The sequence below is a fragment of the Lates calcarifer genome, linkage group LG12, assembly GCF_001640805.2.
Source record: "Lates calcarifer isolate ASB-BC8 linkage group LG12, TLL_Latcal_v3, whole genome shotgun sequence".
Classification (NCBI taxonomy): domain Eukaryota; kingdom Metazoa; phylum Chordata; class Actinopteri; family Centropomidae; genus Lates; species Lates calcarifer.
In genome coordinates this window covers 9993419-10012842 of record NC_066844.1, presented here as the reverse complement: position 1 = coordinate 10012842, position 19424 = coordinate 9993419, and the positions used below count along the sequence as shown (strand labels likewise).

General features: G+C 41.3%; 1 protein-coding gene across 5 annotated transcripts in view; it reads left to right on the top strand.

Moving 5' to 3' along the window:
• Positions 1 to 19072, top strand: part of setd5 (SET domain containing 5) — a 36586-nt gene extending 17514 nt beyond the window's left edge. The window contains exons 3-26 of one of the 5 annotated variants that reach the window (XM_018667516.2): positions 1082 to 1184; positions 1613 to 1845; positions 2106 to 2164; positions 2299 to 2486; positions 2718 to 2756; positions 2884 to 3174; positions 3481 to 3629; positions 4524 to 4641; positions 4765 to 4874; positions 5438 to 5687; positions 5889 to 5972; positions 6116 to 6277; positions 6384 to 6761; positions 6867 to 7127; positions 7660 to 7777; positions 9904 to 10133; positions 10488 to 10544; positions 10832 to 11317; positions 11721 to 11813; positions 14697 to 14974; positions 15128 to 15249; positions 15394 to 15482; positions 16356 to 16898; positions 17209 to 19072. In XM_018667516.2, the coding sequence (XP_018523032.1) occupies positions 1082 to 1184; positions 1613 to 1845; positions 2106 to 2164; positions 2299 to 2486; positions 2718 to 2756; positions 2884 to 3174; positions 3481 to 3629; positions 4524 to 4641; positions 4765 to 4874; positions 5438 to 5687; positions 5889 to 5972; positions 6116 to 6277; positions 6384 to 6761; positions 6867 to 7127; positions 7660 to 7777; positions 9904 to 10133; positions 10488 to 10544; positions 10832 to 11317; positions 11721 to 11813; positions 14697 to 14974; positions 15128 to 15249; positions 15394 to 15482; positions 16356 to 16898; positions 17209 to 17247 (4480 nt within the window). In that variant the 3' untranslated portion in view covers positions 17248 to 19072. The other 4 variants (XM_018667515.2, XM_051074645.1, XM_018667517.2 and 1 more) reach the window with 4 other exon arrangements.
• Positions 19073 to 19424: the final 352 nt, after the last annotated feature.

Genomic DNA, 19424 nt, shown 5'->3' with positions numbered 1-19424 from the left:
TACTATCACTTTGTCTTTCCCATTAAAGCCACTTTGACAATTCAGAAATTTTAAAGTGGTGGTGGTGGTGTGGTTCTCCCAACATGGAGAGTAGAATGTCCTCACTTATTTTAGTTTTGTTTATTGGGTAATTTGCAAGGCTGTTGTAACTTGACTTGAAACTATCACTACCTCTTATAATAGTTTTAAAAGTTGCATTGGCTACACTGAATAACTGGCCTGTGCGAGTCTAAATTGTGCCAAATTCAATGAAACTGCATTTTTTGTTTTACAATGCAAGTAAAGATTCCAGTTACCTTGTAATCCCTTGCGCATTAGGGAACATTATATATATATGGGCTCCTGGGGGTAGGGTACCACCTACCCCCAGTACCCCTGTAATGTTTTTGTTTGTTTGTTTGCTTTTTAGTTGTCATCACTGTTATATATATTCTGTATCATCCAGCCCCTTCCCTGTTTAGGGGAGGTAGACTGGTTCCCTCATCAGGCCCTGGCGGTTTTTGAGTAGTGTCTGAGAAAATGTCCAAAGACCGCCTTTTTGCCCCTTCTCTGAAGTTATGTGGAGTCCAGTTGGCTTCTCTCCTATCCATCCCTCTTCATGGCCCCCTTTAGTTTCCTCCACACCTCAGCTAGGAAGACTGATTCTCACACAAGGGAAAATATGTTGTGCCTGCTGAGCAATACAAAATCCTGTAACATTTTGTCAGTTTGATTCTTTTGACATGTATGTTTTTATCTATCCATGTTTATTCTATCTTTGTAAGACTAGTGAGAAAAGGCAAGGTTATTCACTGTCTAGCCAGACCTCAGCTAAAGGGCAGAAGGAGTTGCATAACATAATGGCGGCCCACATTCCATTTCCTAAATTGCAGTTCTCCCAAGCTGGAGTGCAACTTCAGCATCTTGGTGCCATCTAGTGACTGATTTTCTCTTATTACAACAACAATAATAATATTACTGTTAATAATACAGTATAACAGGTCATGAAACCTGTAGTGGGAAATATCTGTCTGTTGTTTCCTGCATAAAATTGCTGTTAAATAAAATCTTTATTAATTGAAGTATTAATTTTTTTTTCCAGCCCTGAGTCAGTTGAAGCAAGCCCTGCTGTGAATGAGAAAAACTACAACAACCACAGCTGCGGGAGCGCACAGAGTCATGGGTATCGGGGACTACCATATGCTGTGAGTTCATATCGCTCTTTTCAAATCATCAATTCTAATCATAGTAGGCCTTATTGTGAGAAATAAATATTACTCTCTATTAATCAAAAATAAGTTGGCTACAGTTATGAAAATTTTGAAAGCTTAAATAATAACTGATTCTAATTTTTCCAATCATTTCTTTTTTTCAAATCTTTTCAAGTTCTTAGTTCTATTAAGAGAGCAGAAAAAGTAAAACTAAAAATTGGTTCTAGTTCAGTTAAAATCCATGAATGTCTATCCTACTATTAGTCTTCTATAACCACAGACTACTTCTATTATTAACAGCTGTACTGTTTCACATACCTGTTTTTTTGCCCCCATTTTCATTCGTCTCCATTTTCCGTTTCCCTTTTTGCCTGAACACCCGTTGTTTGAAGATGCAACAGTCTTCCGTTGTGTGTTGTCAGGATCACAACTATGGCGCACCCCCACCCCCCACCCCACCTGCCTCCCCGCTCTCCCAAACCATCATCCCCCGTATGGATCTCAACGGCATGGTACTCGGCTCCCGCTATCACGAAACTACTGAGGACAACTCCGCAGACAGCGACAGTTCCTCAGAGGAGGACGGGGCCGTGGCCAGCTGGTGTCACTGCAGCCTGATGCCCGATGGCTTGCTCATCAAATGTGACAACTGCAGGTAAGAGATGGAATATCTGACCAGTCTGGATCCTGGAGCACTTCACTTGACTATCCAAACTTTCCTTGCTGTGGGATTACTTATAGTACTTATAGAAAAAGATATTATAAAGAATATAAAGATATTCATAATGACCTATATTTGGAAGTGCAAACATCCATGATATAATTTTTTATACCATGAAATTTGTTTTTACTGCTTTTTTTATATCATAAATTTGTTTTAAATGCTGATTTGTTTCATCATCATTTTTGATGCAGGGGGCTCGACAGGAGGAAAGGAGCAGAAGGCCAACACAGGAAGACAGAAAATGTCTCAGGTACATGTTTTTCTTCACTCAGGCCCTCATAGAGAAGTTTGTAACTGTGCTTTATAAAGCACATTAAAACACATTACTGATAGATGTTCTTTCCCCATGATATATGATTAATATACCTGTGTTTTCCCTGACAGCTGGAGAAAGCAGCGCAACAGAGAGTGGTGATGAAGAGGTGTCGCCCTCCACCATCTCCTACACCGCCACCCAGCATACACCCACCAGCATCAAACTCACTGTCAACCGGGTCAAAAGAAGCAAATCCAAAAAGAGGAAAAAGAGCACAGAGAAGGCTCGTGGAACACCGAAAGGCAAGAAAGTCAAGGTACGCAAACTGTTAGAAGCAGAGTGGATTAGTATGACTTGCTCTAGCAAAATATCCATTGACAGATCAAAGAAAATGATAAACATTGAGATTAAAGCCCAGTATAGAGCGTTTATGTTTTTTCATACAAGCTTGCCTCATTGAGGACATCTTAGTTTTGTTTTTAATTGTAGAATAGTATCTGCTTAATATGTCATTGCATTGATATGAATAAAATTTTTCTTCTTTCAGGCTTTCAGAGAGGGTTCTAGGAAGTCCATGAGGATGAAGGTAAGATAAGAGTTAACCTCTCCTCTATGTAAAGTTGTGCATTATATTAACCTCATGCTTCCCCTTTTCTCTAAAGAAAAGCTTTCATACCCTGCTCCTTTTTTTTTTTTTTTTTACTTCTGTCTAGAACTCAACAACGGAGGCCAGTGTACTGGATGAGAACACAGCAGAGGGGTGGGAAAGCAGGATTCGCCAGTGGACAGACCAGTATGAGGAAGCTCTGGTGAATCAGTACAGCGCTGATGTCCAGACACTGTTGCAGCTTCACCGTGCTGCCAGCAGCACAGCCTCAAAGACTGAGAGCAGCACCATGATGCTCCCCTCCACCACACAGATCCAGACCTCAGTTGATGCCATGGACACCATCAACCGCACTGAGCTGGCCTGTAACAACACAGTACTGGGCTCCCAGATGCAGGTTAGCCTGAGTACTCATCCAAACTCGCAATACCTTTGGACCAGATATTGATTGAATTTATGTCAAAGTGCATGCATATTAAACAGCAGCATTGCAAAAGATGCTATGTGATTAGTCAAATTAAGCCCATATTAACACATTACATAAAATATTTTACTGAAATCAAAGAGCACTTTTCCTGACTTATTACAGTCTAGTTCATCAGGTAAAGAGCTTCATGTAGCTACTGCATTTCAGTTTCTTCATGATATTTTCAGTTTTTTCCTGCAGTTGCAAATAAATAACTTGGTGTTTGGCTTTTTGTAGCTCCAGCTGGGGCGTGTAACACGGGTGCAGAAACACCGGAAGATCCTCCGAGCAGCCAAGAACCTGGAACCAGACATGCTCATCATTGAATATCGGGGAAAGGTCATGCTCAAGCAGCAGTTTGAAGTCAATGGGCACTTCTTTAAAAAGTAAGGGTCACAGGGTTATGGGCTGTAATAAGCATAATATTTGTGTCCAAAGACAGCTGGATACATCGTCAAGGTCCATTGTTCTCTAATCCATTTTTTGGCCAGACTGCAGGGAGGGCAATTTTACAAACCGGTTACAATCCTTACAGTCTGTGACTGACTGATGAAGTAACACCATTGGTCAGCCAAATGTTGCATGACTCAGTGATGTAGTTACTCCATTTGTCAGCCAGCTCAGTGTGTTAGCTACTCTCCATAGAAGAGAATTGGCAGTATTACCTAGCACATGCAAGGTCAGGCTGTCCCTCCACAGGCACACCTATAGCCAAAATCACGGCACAGCTTTTGTCCTAAACACTCAATGTTACAGTTATTAAAATCAGGATTTTAGCAGACCAGAGCAGCAGCTTGGAAATGGCTTTGAAGTGACTGCTATTTGCAGTGACTGCTAACATGCAGTCTTAGTTGGCTGCTTGTCAGTCACTTAAGCCACTTTGAAGTACTTCGTACTTGTTCTGTTGTCTAACAACTGAAACACAAAACCATGTAAATCAGAACCACTTTATTGGGACTTTGACTGTAATAAAATACTGTATATTGTGAGCACACAGAGTAGGAGACAAGCAAATGGAAAAAATGCTGAAACTGACTGATGCTAGGCAGAATGTAAATACAATGCAGTAATGTAATGAGTATACTAATTAGTTAATTGCATTATCTAGTGACATTTACTGACTTTTCAAGCAGGTTTTAGCTACACCATTGAAGTAGTTGTTAACAACTGCTCCATAATAGTTTTCAACTATATCTTCTATTTCACACATTGACAATACCATGTCCATGTTGACTAGTAGTAACAATTCCTGCTTTTGACAGTATTGTCTATTTTTCCAGACCATACCCATTTGTGCTGTTTTACTCAAAATTTAATGACGTAGAGATGTGTGTTGATGCACGGACCTTTGGAAATGATGCACGCTTCATTAGGAGGTCCTGTACACCCAACGCTGAGGTCAGCCATCAAGCTTTTCTTAAATTTTAATACAATGGATAAAATGGTTTTATTTAAGTATAATATGGAGTTTTAAGAAGTGTTCTTTTAAGAAGTAAATTTTCTATATGTTCCCCTCCGCAGGTCCGACATATGATTGCTGAGGGTATGATCCATCTGTGTATCTATGCTGTCAGTCAAATCACAAAGGACGCTGAGGTCACCATTGGATTTGATTATGAGTTCAATAGCTGGTCAGTAATCCCACACCTCTTACTTTTCACCCTTTTTGAACTAGCCTGTAAAAAACAACACATCCTTAAAAAGTAACACTGGCTAATCCACACACAGGTCCACCCAGCTATGATATCAAATACAAGTGGTGATGGTCCTGACCTGTCTAGAAACATGCAATAGTCATGAATGCAACACATGTTGGTATCAGGTGTGAAGCAGCTGGTAGTTTTCTTTTGTTTGAAGTTGGGATCAGACTACACAGTTCTTTTAACTTTCAAAAGAATTGTCACAGTAGGCAAGAAAATATAACAAAATTTGACATATTAGACTTGTTGCAATCATGTGGCATCCCAGAGATTACATGTTCTTCAATTACATCACACTACAAGGCCTTTTCATTTTTCCTGAAGTTCATATGCGAGCCTGACACTGGAAATTTCCTGCCACAATCACATAATGTCAGTTGGGCTGAATTTGTGTAGTTTGAACTGGGCATTACTTGAAAACTGGCTTGTTGCTGTTCCACCCTCTGGTATTTTCTCCAGTGTAATCTTCTTCTCTCTCTGTAACAAACCACCAGTAATTACAAAGTGGACTGTGCCTGCCATAAAGGCAACCAGAACTGCCCTGTGCAGAGGCACAACCTGAGCCCCAGAGAGAGCTTTCTGAGTCCCCCCTGCCTGCTGCCTCCCTCTCCTCTGGTTGGTGCTGAGACCCGGCGAAGAAAAGCTCGGAGGAGGGAAATTGAGGGCTGCCTAGCAAGTGACAACAGTCAGTCCCTTGATGAGCACCAGGAGGCCAAAGAACTGCAGGGGACCAGTGACGCAGAGGTATGTGTCTAGCAAAATGAAGAGATCTTCCACATAAGTTGGGTAACAACTAAGTAAGCAAGTATAAATGTGGCAACAAAGGGACAATTAAGTGCCCTAGAATGTTTTTTTTTTTTTTAAATACCAAGTTGCCAAATATTGTTTGTACTTACTGCTGGGCAAGATGTTTTCCTTATGTGCTGCCTGTGCATGTGCAATTAGGAGAAACCGCTGGAGGAGGTGAAGGTGGAAGAAGGGGAGGATGGAGATGTGGATGAAAATGGGGTCGCCATCTCCAGTAAAAGAGTATGCCACTATTATATATACCTGTTATACACATCTCACATACCTTTTGTAAATGTTCGTGTTTTGTGTGACAGATGGATTCTAGTACATCAGTCATTCAGACACTGCCTGTGTAATTCTTGTGATTCTGCTGATTCATGTAGACGTTTCACAGCCTGGAAAGGAGGCGGAGGAGAGTGGGTGTAACAGAAATAAAAGATGAGGGTGTGGAAGCTGAGGATGGAGCAGGAAACCCCACAGGCAGCACCCCTTTACCCCACAATACTGGGGTTGGGGTCAGCACACGACGCACCACCTATGTCATGGTTAGTGAGAGAAAACAAGCCTTTTGATTTGAATCTATTAATCTGTCGTTGTGTTTTTTTAGTGTTACATCTATTTAATTTATTCTTCTCATACATTCTATTACAGGAAGCGCCATCTGTTGAAGAAAAGACCTCATTACCCTACCTGCCTACCCCAGTTGCTCCCCCTAAACCTGCACGACCTACCAAGCCTCGGCCCAAAAGTCGGATCTCTCGCTACCGGTCAAGCTCATCGCAGCGGGCCCGGCGGCAACGTCAAGCCCTTGCCCAGCAGGCGGCGGCAGCTGCCACGGCTGCAGCATTGGCTGCAGTGCCATCATCAGCTGAACAGGGGGCTAATCTGGAGGAAGAAGGATCTCAGGGTCCATATGGTGCCGAACATGGCCACGGAGAGAGTGGTCTGGGCGGTCATCTCCTAGATGGAGACGGCCAGGGGCTAAACTGCATTAATAGAGGCAACTTGCGCTACCCTAAGACCAAGAAGGTTAGAGGACATTAGAAGTTTTTTGTAGAATTTTGGCTATTCTATGATCAAGTCGAGCTTTCCTAATCATATTTGTTATTTTGTATATTCTATGCAATGCCTCAGTACCTTGTGACAGAGTGGCTAAATGACAAGATCCCTGGAGGGGAGAGGGTCCATCAAGAGGTACCTGTTGAGCGCCCCCTGCGGATAACAACTGACCCCACAGTGCTTGCCACCACCCTAAACATGCTGCCAGGCCTCTCCCACTCCACACTCATTTGCACCACACCCAGACACTACGTTCGCTTCGGCTCTCCCTTCAACCCTGAGAGACGCAGGCCCCGCCCACTCCAAATGGATGGCACTTATGGCTGCTACAAAAAGGTGCGTGATGTGGCAAGGCATTGTAAAAAGATGGAGTATAAAATACATACAAACACTGCATGGTCATAGTCTTAGTGCATTGAGTGCTAATACAGTTACAAGCCCATTTTCGCATTAAACAATAAATTAAGATAAAGGTCCTTTTTTTAAAAATATAGTATTTGTACTTGTGAATCATTTAATTCTTAAAGCCTTCAAATCTTGCATTTCCATTTGATTATATTAAGAATGCTTTTTGGAAAAGAAAGGGCCAGTTAAAAAAAATAAAAGTAAAATAAAAATAAGAATAAAAGAATAAAATTAATTCTACCTGCCCACAAAGATGCAAACTTGAACACACCTTCAGGCCCCCGTATCATAAAATATGTTGAATTCTGTCACTCTAGCTTTACTTCTTTGGAATTGGGTTAAGTTAAATTATTTATTTTTTTAAAGTGAAACCTAAATAAGCTTATCAAGTCTAAGTCTAAGAAGTCTAAAAAGATATGTTAGTTGTTGTTTTTAACAAGACATTATTGTTATTTTGACGCAGAGATGGATAAAGCAAGTTGAGGATGAGAGCTGTTCAGCCAGTATGGAGGATGGCACAGAGTCCACGTCCTCCCAGCAAAGTACAAGTAGCAGATCCACGCCCAACCCCCTGTCCAGTGGTATGTACATATCTACCTCCAACTGGAAGATTCAGTTGTTGCTGCATTTTCTGAAATCTCCAAAACTGGAAGAAAATTGATGGACCTTATACAGTGATAAGACTTGGTTACTTGGTTTTCTGCATTAATTCAACATAAAATCCGATTCGACTGTCATCCTCATCAAGTTATACTCAGTAAACATTGACAGTGTTGGTGGGAAAACTAAGTGAAACATTGTGCTGCAATAACTGGCAGCAATAACCTCAGCTGCAGACTGTAAGAATTTTGGAACCTTCTTCCTCACAGAATTGCTTCAGCTTGGCCATATGCTTAGAATGTCTGGTGTGAATAGCTGTTCACTTCTTGGTCTTTTCACGACATCTTCGTTGCGTTAAAGTCTTGGCTCTGAATGTGCCACAGGTGGCTTTTTTTTGGTTGGTTTGGTATTCTGCAGTAGATTTACTTAGAGTTGTATTCAAAATAATAGCAGTCCAACATCACTAACCAGATCAATCACTGATTTTGGTGGAAATTATATTTCTATCTGGCAAATAATTTAGTACAGTACAGTAATAGAAAACCAACAGACCCAACAGTCATGACATGCGTGCTGCTGATTCTGTGTAATTGAATCATTAATTGAAAGGGGCGTGTTCAAAAATAATAGCAGTGTGGAGATCAATTAGTGAGGTCATTCATTCTGTGAAAAAACAGGTGTCAAACTGGTGGCCCCTATATAAGGACGAAGGCAGCAAATGTTGCACATGCTGGTTATAGTGCATTTCTCTCTGAAAATCTGAGTAAAATGGGTTGTTACAGACATTGTTCAGAAGAACAGCGTACTTTGATTAAAAAGTTGATTGGAGAGGCAAAAACATATAAAGAAGTGCAGTGATAGGCTGCTTAGCTAAAATGATCTCAAATGCTTTAAAATGGCAACCGAAATCAGAAAGGTGTGGAAGAAAATGTTAAACTACCATTCGAATGGATTGATGAATAGCCTAAATGGCGAAGACTCAGCCAATGATCAGCTCCAGGGTGATCAAAGAAAGTCTAAAGTTGCCTGTGAGTGCTGTAACAATTAGAAGAAAGCAAGCTTGTTCTTTTTGGGTCTAGGAGCCGCAGACAGTTTGTTAGACGACCCCCAAACACCGATTTCAAGCCACAGTACACTGTAAAGACAGTGAAGGATTGTGGTGTGCAAGCATCATGATATGGGGATGTTTCTTATACTATGGTGTCGGGCCTAGTTATTGCATACCAGGGATTATGGATCAGTTTGAATATATAAAAATACTTGAAGAGGTCATGTTGCCTTATACCAAAGAGGCGATGCCCTTGAAATTGGTGTCGCAACAAGATAACAACCCCAAACACACCAGTAAGCGAGCAGCACTCCAGACCAACAAGATTAATTTTATGGAGTCGCCAACTCAATCCCCGGACCTTAATCCAATAGAAAACTTGTGGGGTGACATCAAAAATGAGGCAAAACTAAGAAATGCAGAGAAATTGTGGAATGTTGTCCAATCGTCCTGGGCTGGAATACCTGCCAGAAGTTGGTCAACTCCATGCAATACCGATGTAAAGAGCTAAATTTTCAAGCATTTTTCAGTTTATACAGTAAATGCAGTAAAATCTCTTTTTTGCAAGACATGGTTCACATTAGTAGATGCTTCTTGTAAATAGCAAACTCAAAATGTTTTTTTTTTTTTTTTTTTTTTTAAAGAGCTCAAAATACCCACACCATTACCCTTGTTTCACTCATTGTAGTTCAGTTTGCTATATCCTGATTGCAATTGCTTTTTGTTGATTAGGTGCTCAGATACTTTTCCCAACAATCACTGTAAATGTTTGAATAATGTAATGTAATGTAGTATGGAAAAAAGAGCAGTTCATGTTATTAGTTTTCAACAGATTGCGTTAGTTCATTTTTGCAATTTAGTCAGTATTTTATGACACATTCATACATTTATACATACATGCAGAGGGTTCACTTACTTTTTCTCGCCACAGTGGATTAGAACTTAACAACTGGGTAGTATTAACTAAATGTAACTGCTGCTGTCTAGCATTTTATTTTTTTACTCTTGTATCTGCTTACAACCGTATTTTTTCCACATTTTTTGTTTTTAAATTTGCAGAACTCAATGCCCCATTTAAAAAGCGCCGCTCCAAGTATATGGCTGAGACAACACCAGCACCACCAGACCACCTGCTTTGTCCGCTGTCACCCATTACACCGCCACTCCCAGAAGACTCCCTCCACCCGCTGCTCCACACCCGCTGTGGTTCCCTGCTGCCCAATGGTGTGGTCTACTCACCCATGCCCTCCCTTCCTGCCAGCCGCTGCAACACACCATTGCAGTTTGAAGTAAGGGCATAACCGCAATATCTTGTACCATCTTTACCAGCCAGATATGGCACGTATCTCCCACATGAACACAGCCTAGGAGAGCGTTGATCTTAAACTAATAACTACATTGTTATTACATGAAACCTGTTCTAAACGATTTATTTTTCTTGTCATCAGCTGTATTGTAGACTCTTGTCTATCATCCTCACTTGTTTGGGGTTGTGACTGAACATTCAGAACTGCTAAACCTCAACACTAACACACCAATAAACCTTTTCATTTGCTGCCAGTGTCCCAAATAGAATTAATATTTGGGACACATCACTTGTTTTACACTTTGAAGTTTCTAATGACCTTTGCTTTCCTCTCTAGAACATATCATCCCCTGAGGCATCTCCTGTTCACAGGCCAGAGTCCATCTCACCTGAGGTACGTTCCCATCTCTCGACCACTAACTGCTAATTGATAATGCAAACAGTTGAATGAGATTTTCAGAGATTTTCACGGTCTGATCTTAGAAAATGTAATGGTTTCACAGTATCACGTATACAGTATTTCATGTAAATATCTCTTCTAGTTAAACTCTAATGAAATAACAAAATTATAATACGCAGCATTATAAACATGACAAAATATTGTTTGTAACTCTGACATCTTTTTGTAACTAAAGCAAATTAAACTAAAGTTCTATTTGTCTGTCCTATCCTTCTCTTCAGCCATGTCTTCAGACAGACTTTGAAGTCCCTCGGCCTCAGTTCCCCGACCTGTCACTCCCCTCGAGCCTGGAGAGCCCTATGGCCATGACCTCAGATGACTTTTCCCTTCCTGGATGTCCTTCAGGCCCAGATTCCCTAGGTCCATCATCTGTGGGAACCAGTTCTCTAAATCCAGTGTCCTGTCCTTCATCAGACCTGAACCCCCCAAACAGGGAGCAGGCCTTCAGGACAGAGTTCAACCTCATATACACCTGCTCACCCCTCAATGCAAACTTGGGGAACCCTGTGGCCACTGACTGCCGCCAATCCCAGTCAGAAGGAGGCTTCTCCCCTGCAGAGTCCTTCCACAGTTCCATAAGTGGCCAGGGGCTAATGGGAGATATTGGTCCGGGTTCCATGTCACCCTATGGGGAGCCTCATTATGGGGAAGGCTATCCAGACAGTGGCACACCTCCTCACACCAGCAACCCACCACAAAAGAGGAAGGCAAGTTCTCAGCATCCTAATGATAAGAATGTGAAAACAATTTTTTTTATTGGATAATTTATCAGGTAAATCTTAAGAAATTCTGTCTGTTATTTTCAAGCACAAGTGACTTTGAGTTTGATATGAGCAAACTGAAAAGCCAAACATCATGGTGTGCTTTTTCCGTTGCTCTGTGTCTGCCCATTGAAATTGGCTTAAATTGGTCCCTTGTGTCAGAAGGACAAATCCAAAAGCAACAGGCAGTTAACAGACACATATATAACCATTTTATGTGTATATCTGAAATGATTTCAACTCTGTAGCTTTGACCTTCCCCCTTCCCTCTTCCTCAGTCCCCTTCCTCTGCCTTGCTGTTAGTTGACACTCTCTGCCAAGTCTCTCTTCCACTTTTCTTCCAAGGCAGAGGGCCAACCAGCATACCATTAGTCTGCTGACAGGGAAGCCAGATTACCAGGCTATAGCTGTAAGAAGCGAATACAAGCCAGTACAAAATATGGTGAATATTCTCCCTACAACTACATCTTTAGAAGTGTGCATGTAAATATTGTTTCTTTGCATCTGCATACAACACCCACCCCATGCTCTGACAGCTCCGTCCCCACCCTTCCACCAAATCTACATTGAATTTTGACTCTACAGTTTCGAGCAGGAATTTTGGTTTATTATGCCATTTCTGTCAAATTCACTGTGTAAAGGTTCATCCATTGCTTTCAACACAAAAGGCTGTTGGTTCATGAATTGTCATGGTGGTGTTAGATGAAGCCAACGTGTCTTTGCTCCATCTCATTCATGGCTCTTGCCAAAGAGTGATCAACAGTCTGTTCTGCTCTACTGTAAGCAAGGCTAAATTTATCAGTGTTGTTTACAGCAAAAACAGGCAATATCACAAGGCACCATGGGAGCGATTTTTATTTTTAAGGGTTTTGTTTCCCTAGAAACATAACAAGATTTTTATGCAGGCAGTCACAACACTTACAACCAGTAATGGACTGGCTGGGATAAGGGATTGTACTTGAATGTCTTTGTGATAATGATGTTGGTCCAGGAAAAACTTTGGCTGGAGAGGAAACATTTAAAACACAAAAAATGACTGAAAATCAAGTCCCTCAGATCCTGCATTCTCACAGGTGCCTTCTGGAGTTTTCAAAGGTATCAATCATGTTCAGTATTAAGATTATCACATGCAAAGACCTAAAAATAAATTACTGGTTCTAAATTAATGATCACCAGCCAAAATAATTAAGATATATTTTTCAATGAGATGTCTCTTGTCCGTTTTTGATGTTACTCTGTGCATAGAATCACATGACCATTGACATTCAGATGAAAGTCAGGTAAAGTCAGATTTAGTCATAATGTTCACTCTTTTATTCATTGAATTTTGAATACAATTTGAATTTTAAATAAAATTCAATATGAAGTGACACATGACTTAAGGTCAGCCAAGATTTGGTCAGTTGACTCATCTAGTCAGATGAACAAAAGTTAATACGATAAAGGGAAAACAAGATGTTATTAGAATTTGTTTTTATAGTTCCATTGATTCCATCAGTTTTAACACTATACTCACCATAGTAATTGCTGGGATCTTTAGTTATGGCTATATCACTGAAGATAGGTCTTATGAGAACTGGAAACACAAGCAGTCATATGATCAGACAGGTTGCACATAAACTAATACATAAGCCCTTAATCAAAACTTCTTTAAATTGGAATAAGTTCTTTAAGTTGGTCTGTAAACTGTGATGGACGTTTACAGGGACTAATTTCACAATGTAAATTAACTGTAGTTTGTATACTGTATTTACACCCATCAGCCACAACATTAAAGTCACTGACAGGTGAAGTGAATAACATTGATCGTTTCGTTACAGTACAATGTTCTGCAGGGAAACCTTGGCCCTGAACATTCATCTGGATGTTACTTTGACATGCACCACCCACCTAAACAATCTGTTGTAGACCAAGCACACATACTACCCAGATCCCAATCCAGTACATGTGGGATCCACCAGAACAAGCCAGATCCACAGAGGCCCACCCCACAACCCACAGGACCCAAAGGATCCACTGCCCATGTCCCAGTGCCTGACATCACAATATACCACCAGAGGTCCCATGTCATTGCCCTGACGGGTCAGAGCTGTTTGGCTGCACGTGGAGGACCTGCACAATATTAGGCATCTCCCACAGATGCTGGATCAGATTCGGACCTGGGGATCTGGGGAGTTGGTGGCCAGGTCAACAATTTGGGCTCTTTATATTCCTCAAGATATTTCTTAGCAGTTTTGTGGTGTGGTGGGAGCACTGTCCTGGTGGAGGAGGCCCCTGCCATTGGAGAGTGCTGTTGCCATTGGGGGGGCGTGCTTTGTCTGCAACAATGTTTAGGTGGGTGGTACATGTTAGTAACATCCCGATGATTCCCAGGACCCAAGGTTTCCCAGCAGAACATTGTATCGTAACAAAGTTATCAGTATTACTCGCTTCACCTCAGTCATTGGTTTTAATGTTGTGGCTGATCGATGCATACTTTATATGTAAGTCATGTAAAAGGTACCCAAAAACACTGTCCAGTTCATAAGAGCAGTCTTATTAATGTGTCCACTGAAGCTGTGATATTTGGTGCTTGTTGAAAATTTCAAACTCTGGCTTGCTGTACTTCTCACTATACTCCGTATATAATCTTACAAAGATTCAGGCAAGAGCCATCTGTCACCTGTCAGTATTCGACCCTGTGGTCATCATCCCGCTTCCCTGCCTCCTTCATATACCCTCCTCTATGCCCACAAGCCTTTTGTGTCATGATAACATTAAGCTGGGACGAGTACTCTCATTCTCATTGTTTGAGAGCCGAGGTGTGTTTATATGTTGTGTGTGTGCTCAAACTTTCCATGGACGTTGATATGAGTGTTTGTATTGTTGTTTCGGTGTGGTTGCATCATGGTGTGGTGCATTTAAAGTTGCCTGCTCTTTTGTCAAAGCCTTAGATGCTGTATGTTACTAACCGTGTATTCAGAACACATAGTTATCTACATTATGCTGTATTTGAGTTCTTCTCATAACCAGAGGTATGTTAATAGAATGGAAGAAAAACAAAATGCATACAGTATCATTTTCATGTCGGAGGTAATTTCCATGGTGACAAAGATGTGTTTCTTCTTGTGGTATTGAAATACTGTTCCCAGGTGAGTCCTCTCTGGTGTGGTGCATGCGGTCTGCCCATCACTCAGTGCAGTTTTTGTGAATGATGTGATTCAGTCAGCGGCCCAGCATCAGTGTGAATGACATGAGGTTGTATGTTAAACTTGCACATCAGACTGTGCATTTGTCCTTCAGAAGTAGGTATTTAATAGCACTTCTCCTCCCTCTGCGACTTCAGGTGTCTTTGCTGGAGTACCGTAAAAGGAAGCAGAGCAGTGGTCGTGACTCTGAGCCAACCGGCAGCAGCTCCTCTCTGGGCAGCAACCCTACCCGTGTCTCCCACTACAGCCAGGACTCCCATCATCCCCATTCCCATCAGCAGATGCAACCCCTGGCCTCCTCACACAGCTCCTTCTCTTCCTCAGCACACACCAACCCTGTCCCACAGATAGAGGAGGTCAGTCCTCCAGACCAGCAGGGCTTGCAGTCAAGATGCCAGGACAACAACAACCAGTGGTGAGAGGCCAAGTGTGATGGATCACTAATTTTAAGATGCTTCAGTACATGTTACATCACCTGGAAGATCTCAAGCTGTCTAATATTGCTCATCATTTGTTCCTGATCAGAGCTGACTGGCAGATAACCTTTTGGATTTGTATTTTTTCCAAGGATGGTTCCCACTACTGTTGAACGTCTAAGGGAAGGCCAGGGTGTTTTGGAGCGAGTGCTAAGAAGCATCAAGATGGAGCGTCTTTACAAGAGGAGTGATGGCTCTACAGAGAAGGAATTTGGTATGACATAAGAAATTCACAGTGACCCCTGCAGAGAAATTAGGTTGACAAAGCCATAAAACTAATTCTAGATATAAGTAGACATACAGTAATATACCTTGTACTTATACTTGCTGAAGTTGATCCACCTTTCTTTGTTTCCAGATGCGGATCGATATGAGATGCAGGCAACATCCGTGCCGTCTCCCATTAAGAGTCCACACAGATACAGTCCTTCTGTGTACTCAAACCAGGTAGCCTGAGAAAACTGTTTATCGAACTTGTTTGTCAACTTTCAGTATCCGCACAATTTGTTTGTGGCAATGATATTAATATACAAGCTACCTGATGGCTGTTTACCTTGTTTAGTATCTCTTTATGTGTTTCTATTTGTGTTTAAGACACACTTGATTAAAAGTTATTATTAATTAGGCCAGTGTGTCTCTGCTAACATTCCTGTTGGTTTGAATGGTCATATCTTGAATGCATTTTGGCAGCATTTACATTTGGAATCGATACATTACCCTCGACCACCTTGGCCAATGGTGCATTTAAATCATATATAAGTAATTACCATTTCAGACCTATAACAATTATATAAACATTCAAATGCTAATTCTGAGTTAGAGTCCTGAATTTTCTGAAAATCCAATATATTCACTTTGTTCATAGATAATGCAGAAGTCCATGATAAACTTAGCACTATTTTGAATATTCACTTTGTTTTAGCCCAACACTCACAAACACAAAATAGATGTTATCTAAATTACTGTTAGTCTGTGTAGATGTCCTCTTGATATGAGCATTTTGTAATCAGGGGAATCTTTCACACTACTACCTTCTTTTCCACATGACATGCCAAATGAACTCAGTTTTATTTATATAGCACCTGTTCACAACAGAAGTTATCTCAGGGAACTTGTCATATAGAGCAGGTCTAGACCATACTCTTTATGATATTATTTACAGACCCAACAATTCCCACCATGAGCAAGCGCTAAGCAGAAACCTTGAGCAGAACCAGGCACAGGGTGGGTGGCCATCTTCCTCAACCAGTTGGGTTGAGAGACATGAAAGCAACCTTAAAAATTTGTCATCGTCACAGAGTGGTGTCTTTGTCTGTTCAGTCATCAGAAAGCCACCGGCAGACCAACAGCCCATCGTTCCGCCAACAACCCTCCAACTCTCCATTCCGGGGTTCCTATAGTCCCTCTTCAGGCCAGAGCCTCTACACACGCCACTCCTCCCACCCTGGACTACCCCAGGACCACCCTCCATCCTCCTACTCCAGTCACTCCCCCACCACCGCCTCATCCTCAGACTCCAGGCCACCAGCAGGGTCTCTACACCAGCAGAGTGGCAGCAGTAACGTGGACAGAGGCCACAGCTACAGCAGCAGCCACTTAAAAGCGAACCTTTTGAATAGTAGTGGCCTGGCAGGGGCTCCAACCCCGGTATCCAGGGCCCATGGGCAGACTAAAATAGACTCGGGTGCCCTGGCATCCAGAGGAAGTCAGCAACAAGTATCTCACAGCCTGAAGTCGGCCAGCCCAGGCCAGGCAACGCTGCAGGCCAGCTCCAGGCTGCTGTCGGCCTCTGGACCGACACACTACCCACAGCGAGGGACAAGCATCAGCCAGTTCCAGCACTCCCCCTTACAGGGACCCGGAGTAAGGACACAGTCAGGAAGCTTTTAGGACCCCGTTTCTGTGTGTGTGTGTGTGTGTGTGTGAGTGTGTGTGTGTGTGTGTGCATGTGTGTGAGTGCGTGCGTGTGTGTGTGCGTGTGCATGCATGCATGCATGCGTGTGCACGCACGCAGACACACAAAGCTACGTTACCCCCTCAACCTCCAAAGCTGTGGTAAAATGGGGCTCAGGGAGTTTGGGGAGGGTGTAAATGTACAGACCTAAGAGGAGCAAGGACTTCTTTACAGATTTCTCTTTTTCTTATTTTCTGTCTTTTCTTTCTTTATTTTCAGGAAAAAAATGACTACATTCTGCACAAAGCTAATCACTGACTTTGAACATCATTATGGAATCAGTGGAAAAAGATTATTTGGAAGACACATTCACAAAAAAACAAGAAATCATATGTAACTTGAAATTGTCCCCAGTGTTTCCTGATGTGCTGGACTGTGCAAACAGGCTCTATAACGTCAGAAAGTAAAAACTTCCACATGTCTGTACAAAGTTATAAAAAGCTGTACCTGTCATCATGGTTTCCAGGTTGGGATTTATATTTACACACACACACACACACACACACACACACATATATATATATATATATATATATATATATATATATATATATGTGTGTGCCTGTGTGTGTGTATATATGTGTGTATATATATATATATACACACACACACATATGAGTCTGTGCTGCAGTGAATAAGTATTTGAATGGAAATGATCCCAGCAAAGGTGTGACATATTAATCATCCGTTCTAAAGATGTAATACACAGATGGGGCGCAGGGGCTTTTCCTTTTATAGGGTCATTCCATGATTGCCAGCCTCTGTGTTCTCTCACTAAACATGAAAACAGCCTTTTTTTTTTCCCCTCAAGGTTCTCTGTCTGTTCTGTTTTTGGTTCTCTTCTGTTCTCTCATCCCCACTGGACTGTTTTGATTTTACTTTAGGACTACTTCATCGTAGACTGTACTTGTACTTGAGACATACAGGTCTTATGGTTCATGGTGCTGCATTCTTGTTTTCTTTTTTTTTTTTCTCCAATAAATTTGAAATCCAGTTATGTTCCCCACATATGACTGCATTCATCTTGTCATTATATCAGTTCAAATCAGTTTTATTTTTCCTCCAAATTCATACTGATCATATATTATATTGATGGAATGCAGGAACAAAATTAAGGGGTGAATAATCCAACTTTATTCTAAAATGTTAGGGTTGACTGTTTTTATCCTGCAGGATCTCTTTAAATATATAGATATGTTTTTTTTTCTGACCAATCCATTACATTCCGCGTGACACCAAGGAAAACTGGGCAAAGAATTCTCTGAGGGAATGTTTGGATTGTTTATAAAAACCTAGGTAAAAAAGCTGCTATGTTCTCCTGTGAGAGCTGCTTCCCTTTCCACAGATTGCTGTATTTTTATTATTCCTTGTAACTCTGATCCTTACAAACTGACTTGTAAGAAAAAGATGGTACTCCTGGCCCCTGCAGTGGGACTTCAAACCGACATTAAACTGACAGCTGGGCAGCAGTAGGAGTTGCTCTCCCTCCTCCAAAACTTTTTTTGGACCGGATGTGGAAAATCACTGCGCTTATGTGGAAGACTTCAAAGGACCAAGGGCCCAGTCATATGACTGGACCCCACCTGCCACTACACCAACCACCCCTTCCCCCTCAAGTCCACCAATACACAGAAGGGTACTCATGTTACATGAATGTTTGACAGATTAAAAAAACAAGTTGTGACCCAAAATTAACCAGCACCTTAAAATGAAAGAGATACACCCTAAGACACAATAGGACAATATGTATGATTGTGTTAACTTGTATAGAAAGAAATGTGATATAGACTTGTATGGAGAAAATGTAGTACACTGATTTTATCGCATGATATTTGTTTTTAGGGTCTGAGTGACCAACTTTGTCAATGGTTGGAAGCCAATCGTTGGGTCTTTTCCTGAGTTCCTCCAAAAACCAGACACTGCATTCTCTTTTTGTTTTGTTTTGTAAAGATCATTCTGTTGGTTGTGTTTTATTTTTACACAGATCATAGTAGTAACTATTTCAATTGTTCCCCTTCAAAATGATTTAAGAAGCAGGAGATGTAATGCCTTTTGATAATAAAATAATCATGATGGTAATGTATTTTGAAAACTACCATTTTGCTGTGTCGTTTGAGGCAGTCCCTTGTATGTATTACATACAATTCAAGTGTTAAGATGATAGTGTTTAATCTAGTTAGTTGAATTCAAAAACACATTCAACAATGTATGAATGTCTCCTACTGTTTAATGACCTAGCTCTGATTTATTACTTCTATATTGGTCCATTGCAAAGCCTGGTTTCATTTATCAGATAAAAACTGAAATTTATTTATTTATAATTTATTTGTCACATAAAACTTATAAAATACAGGTGGAATGACATGTTTCTCTAAGGACCCATACAAACCAACAAAACATCTCAGGTGTATGGGTGCTTCAGAGCCATTAGTGCA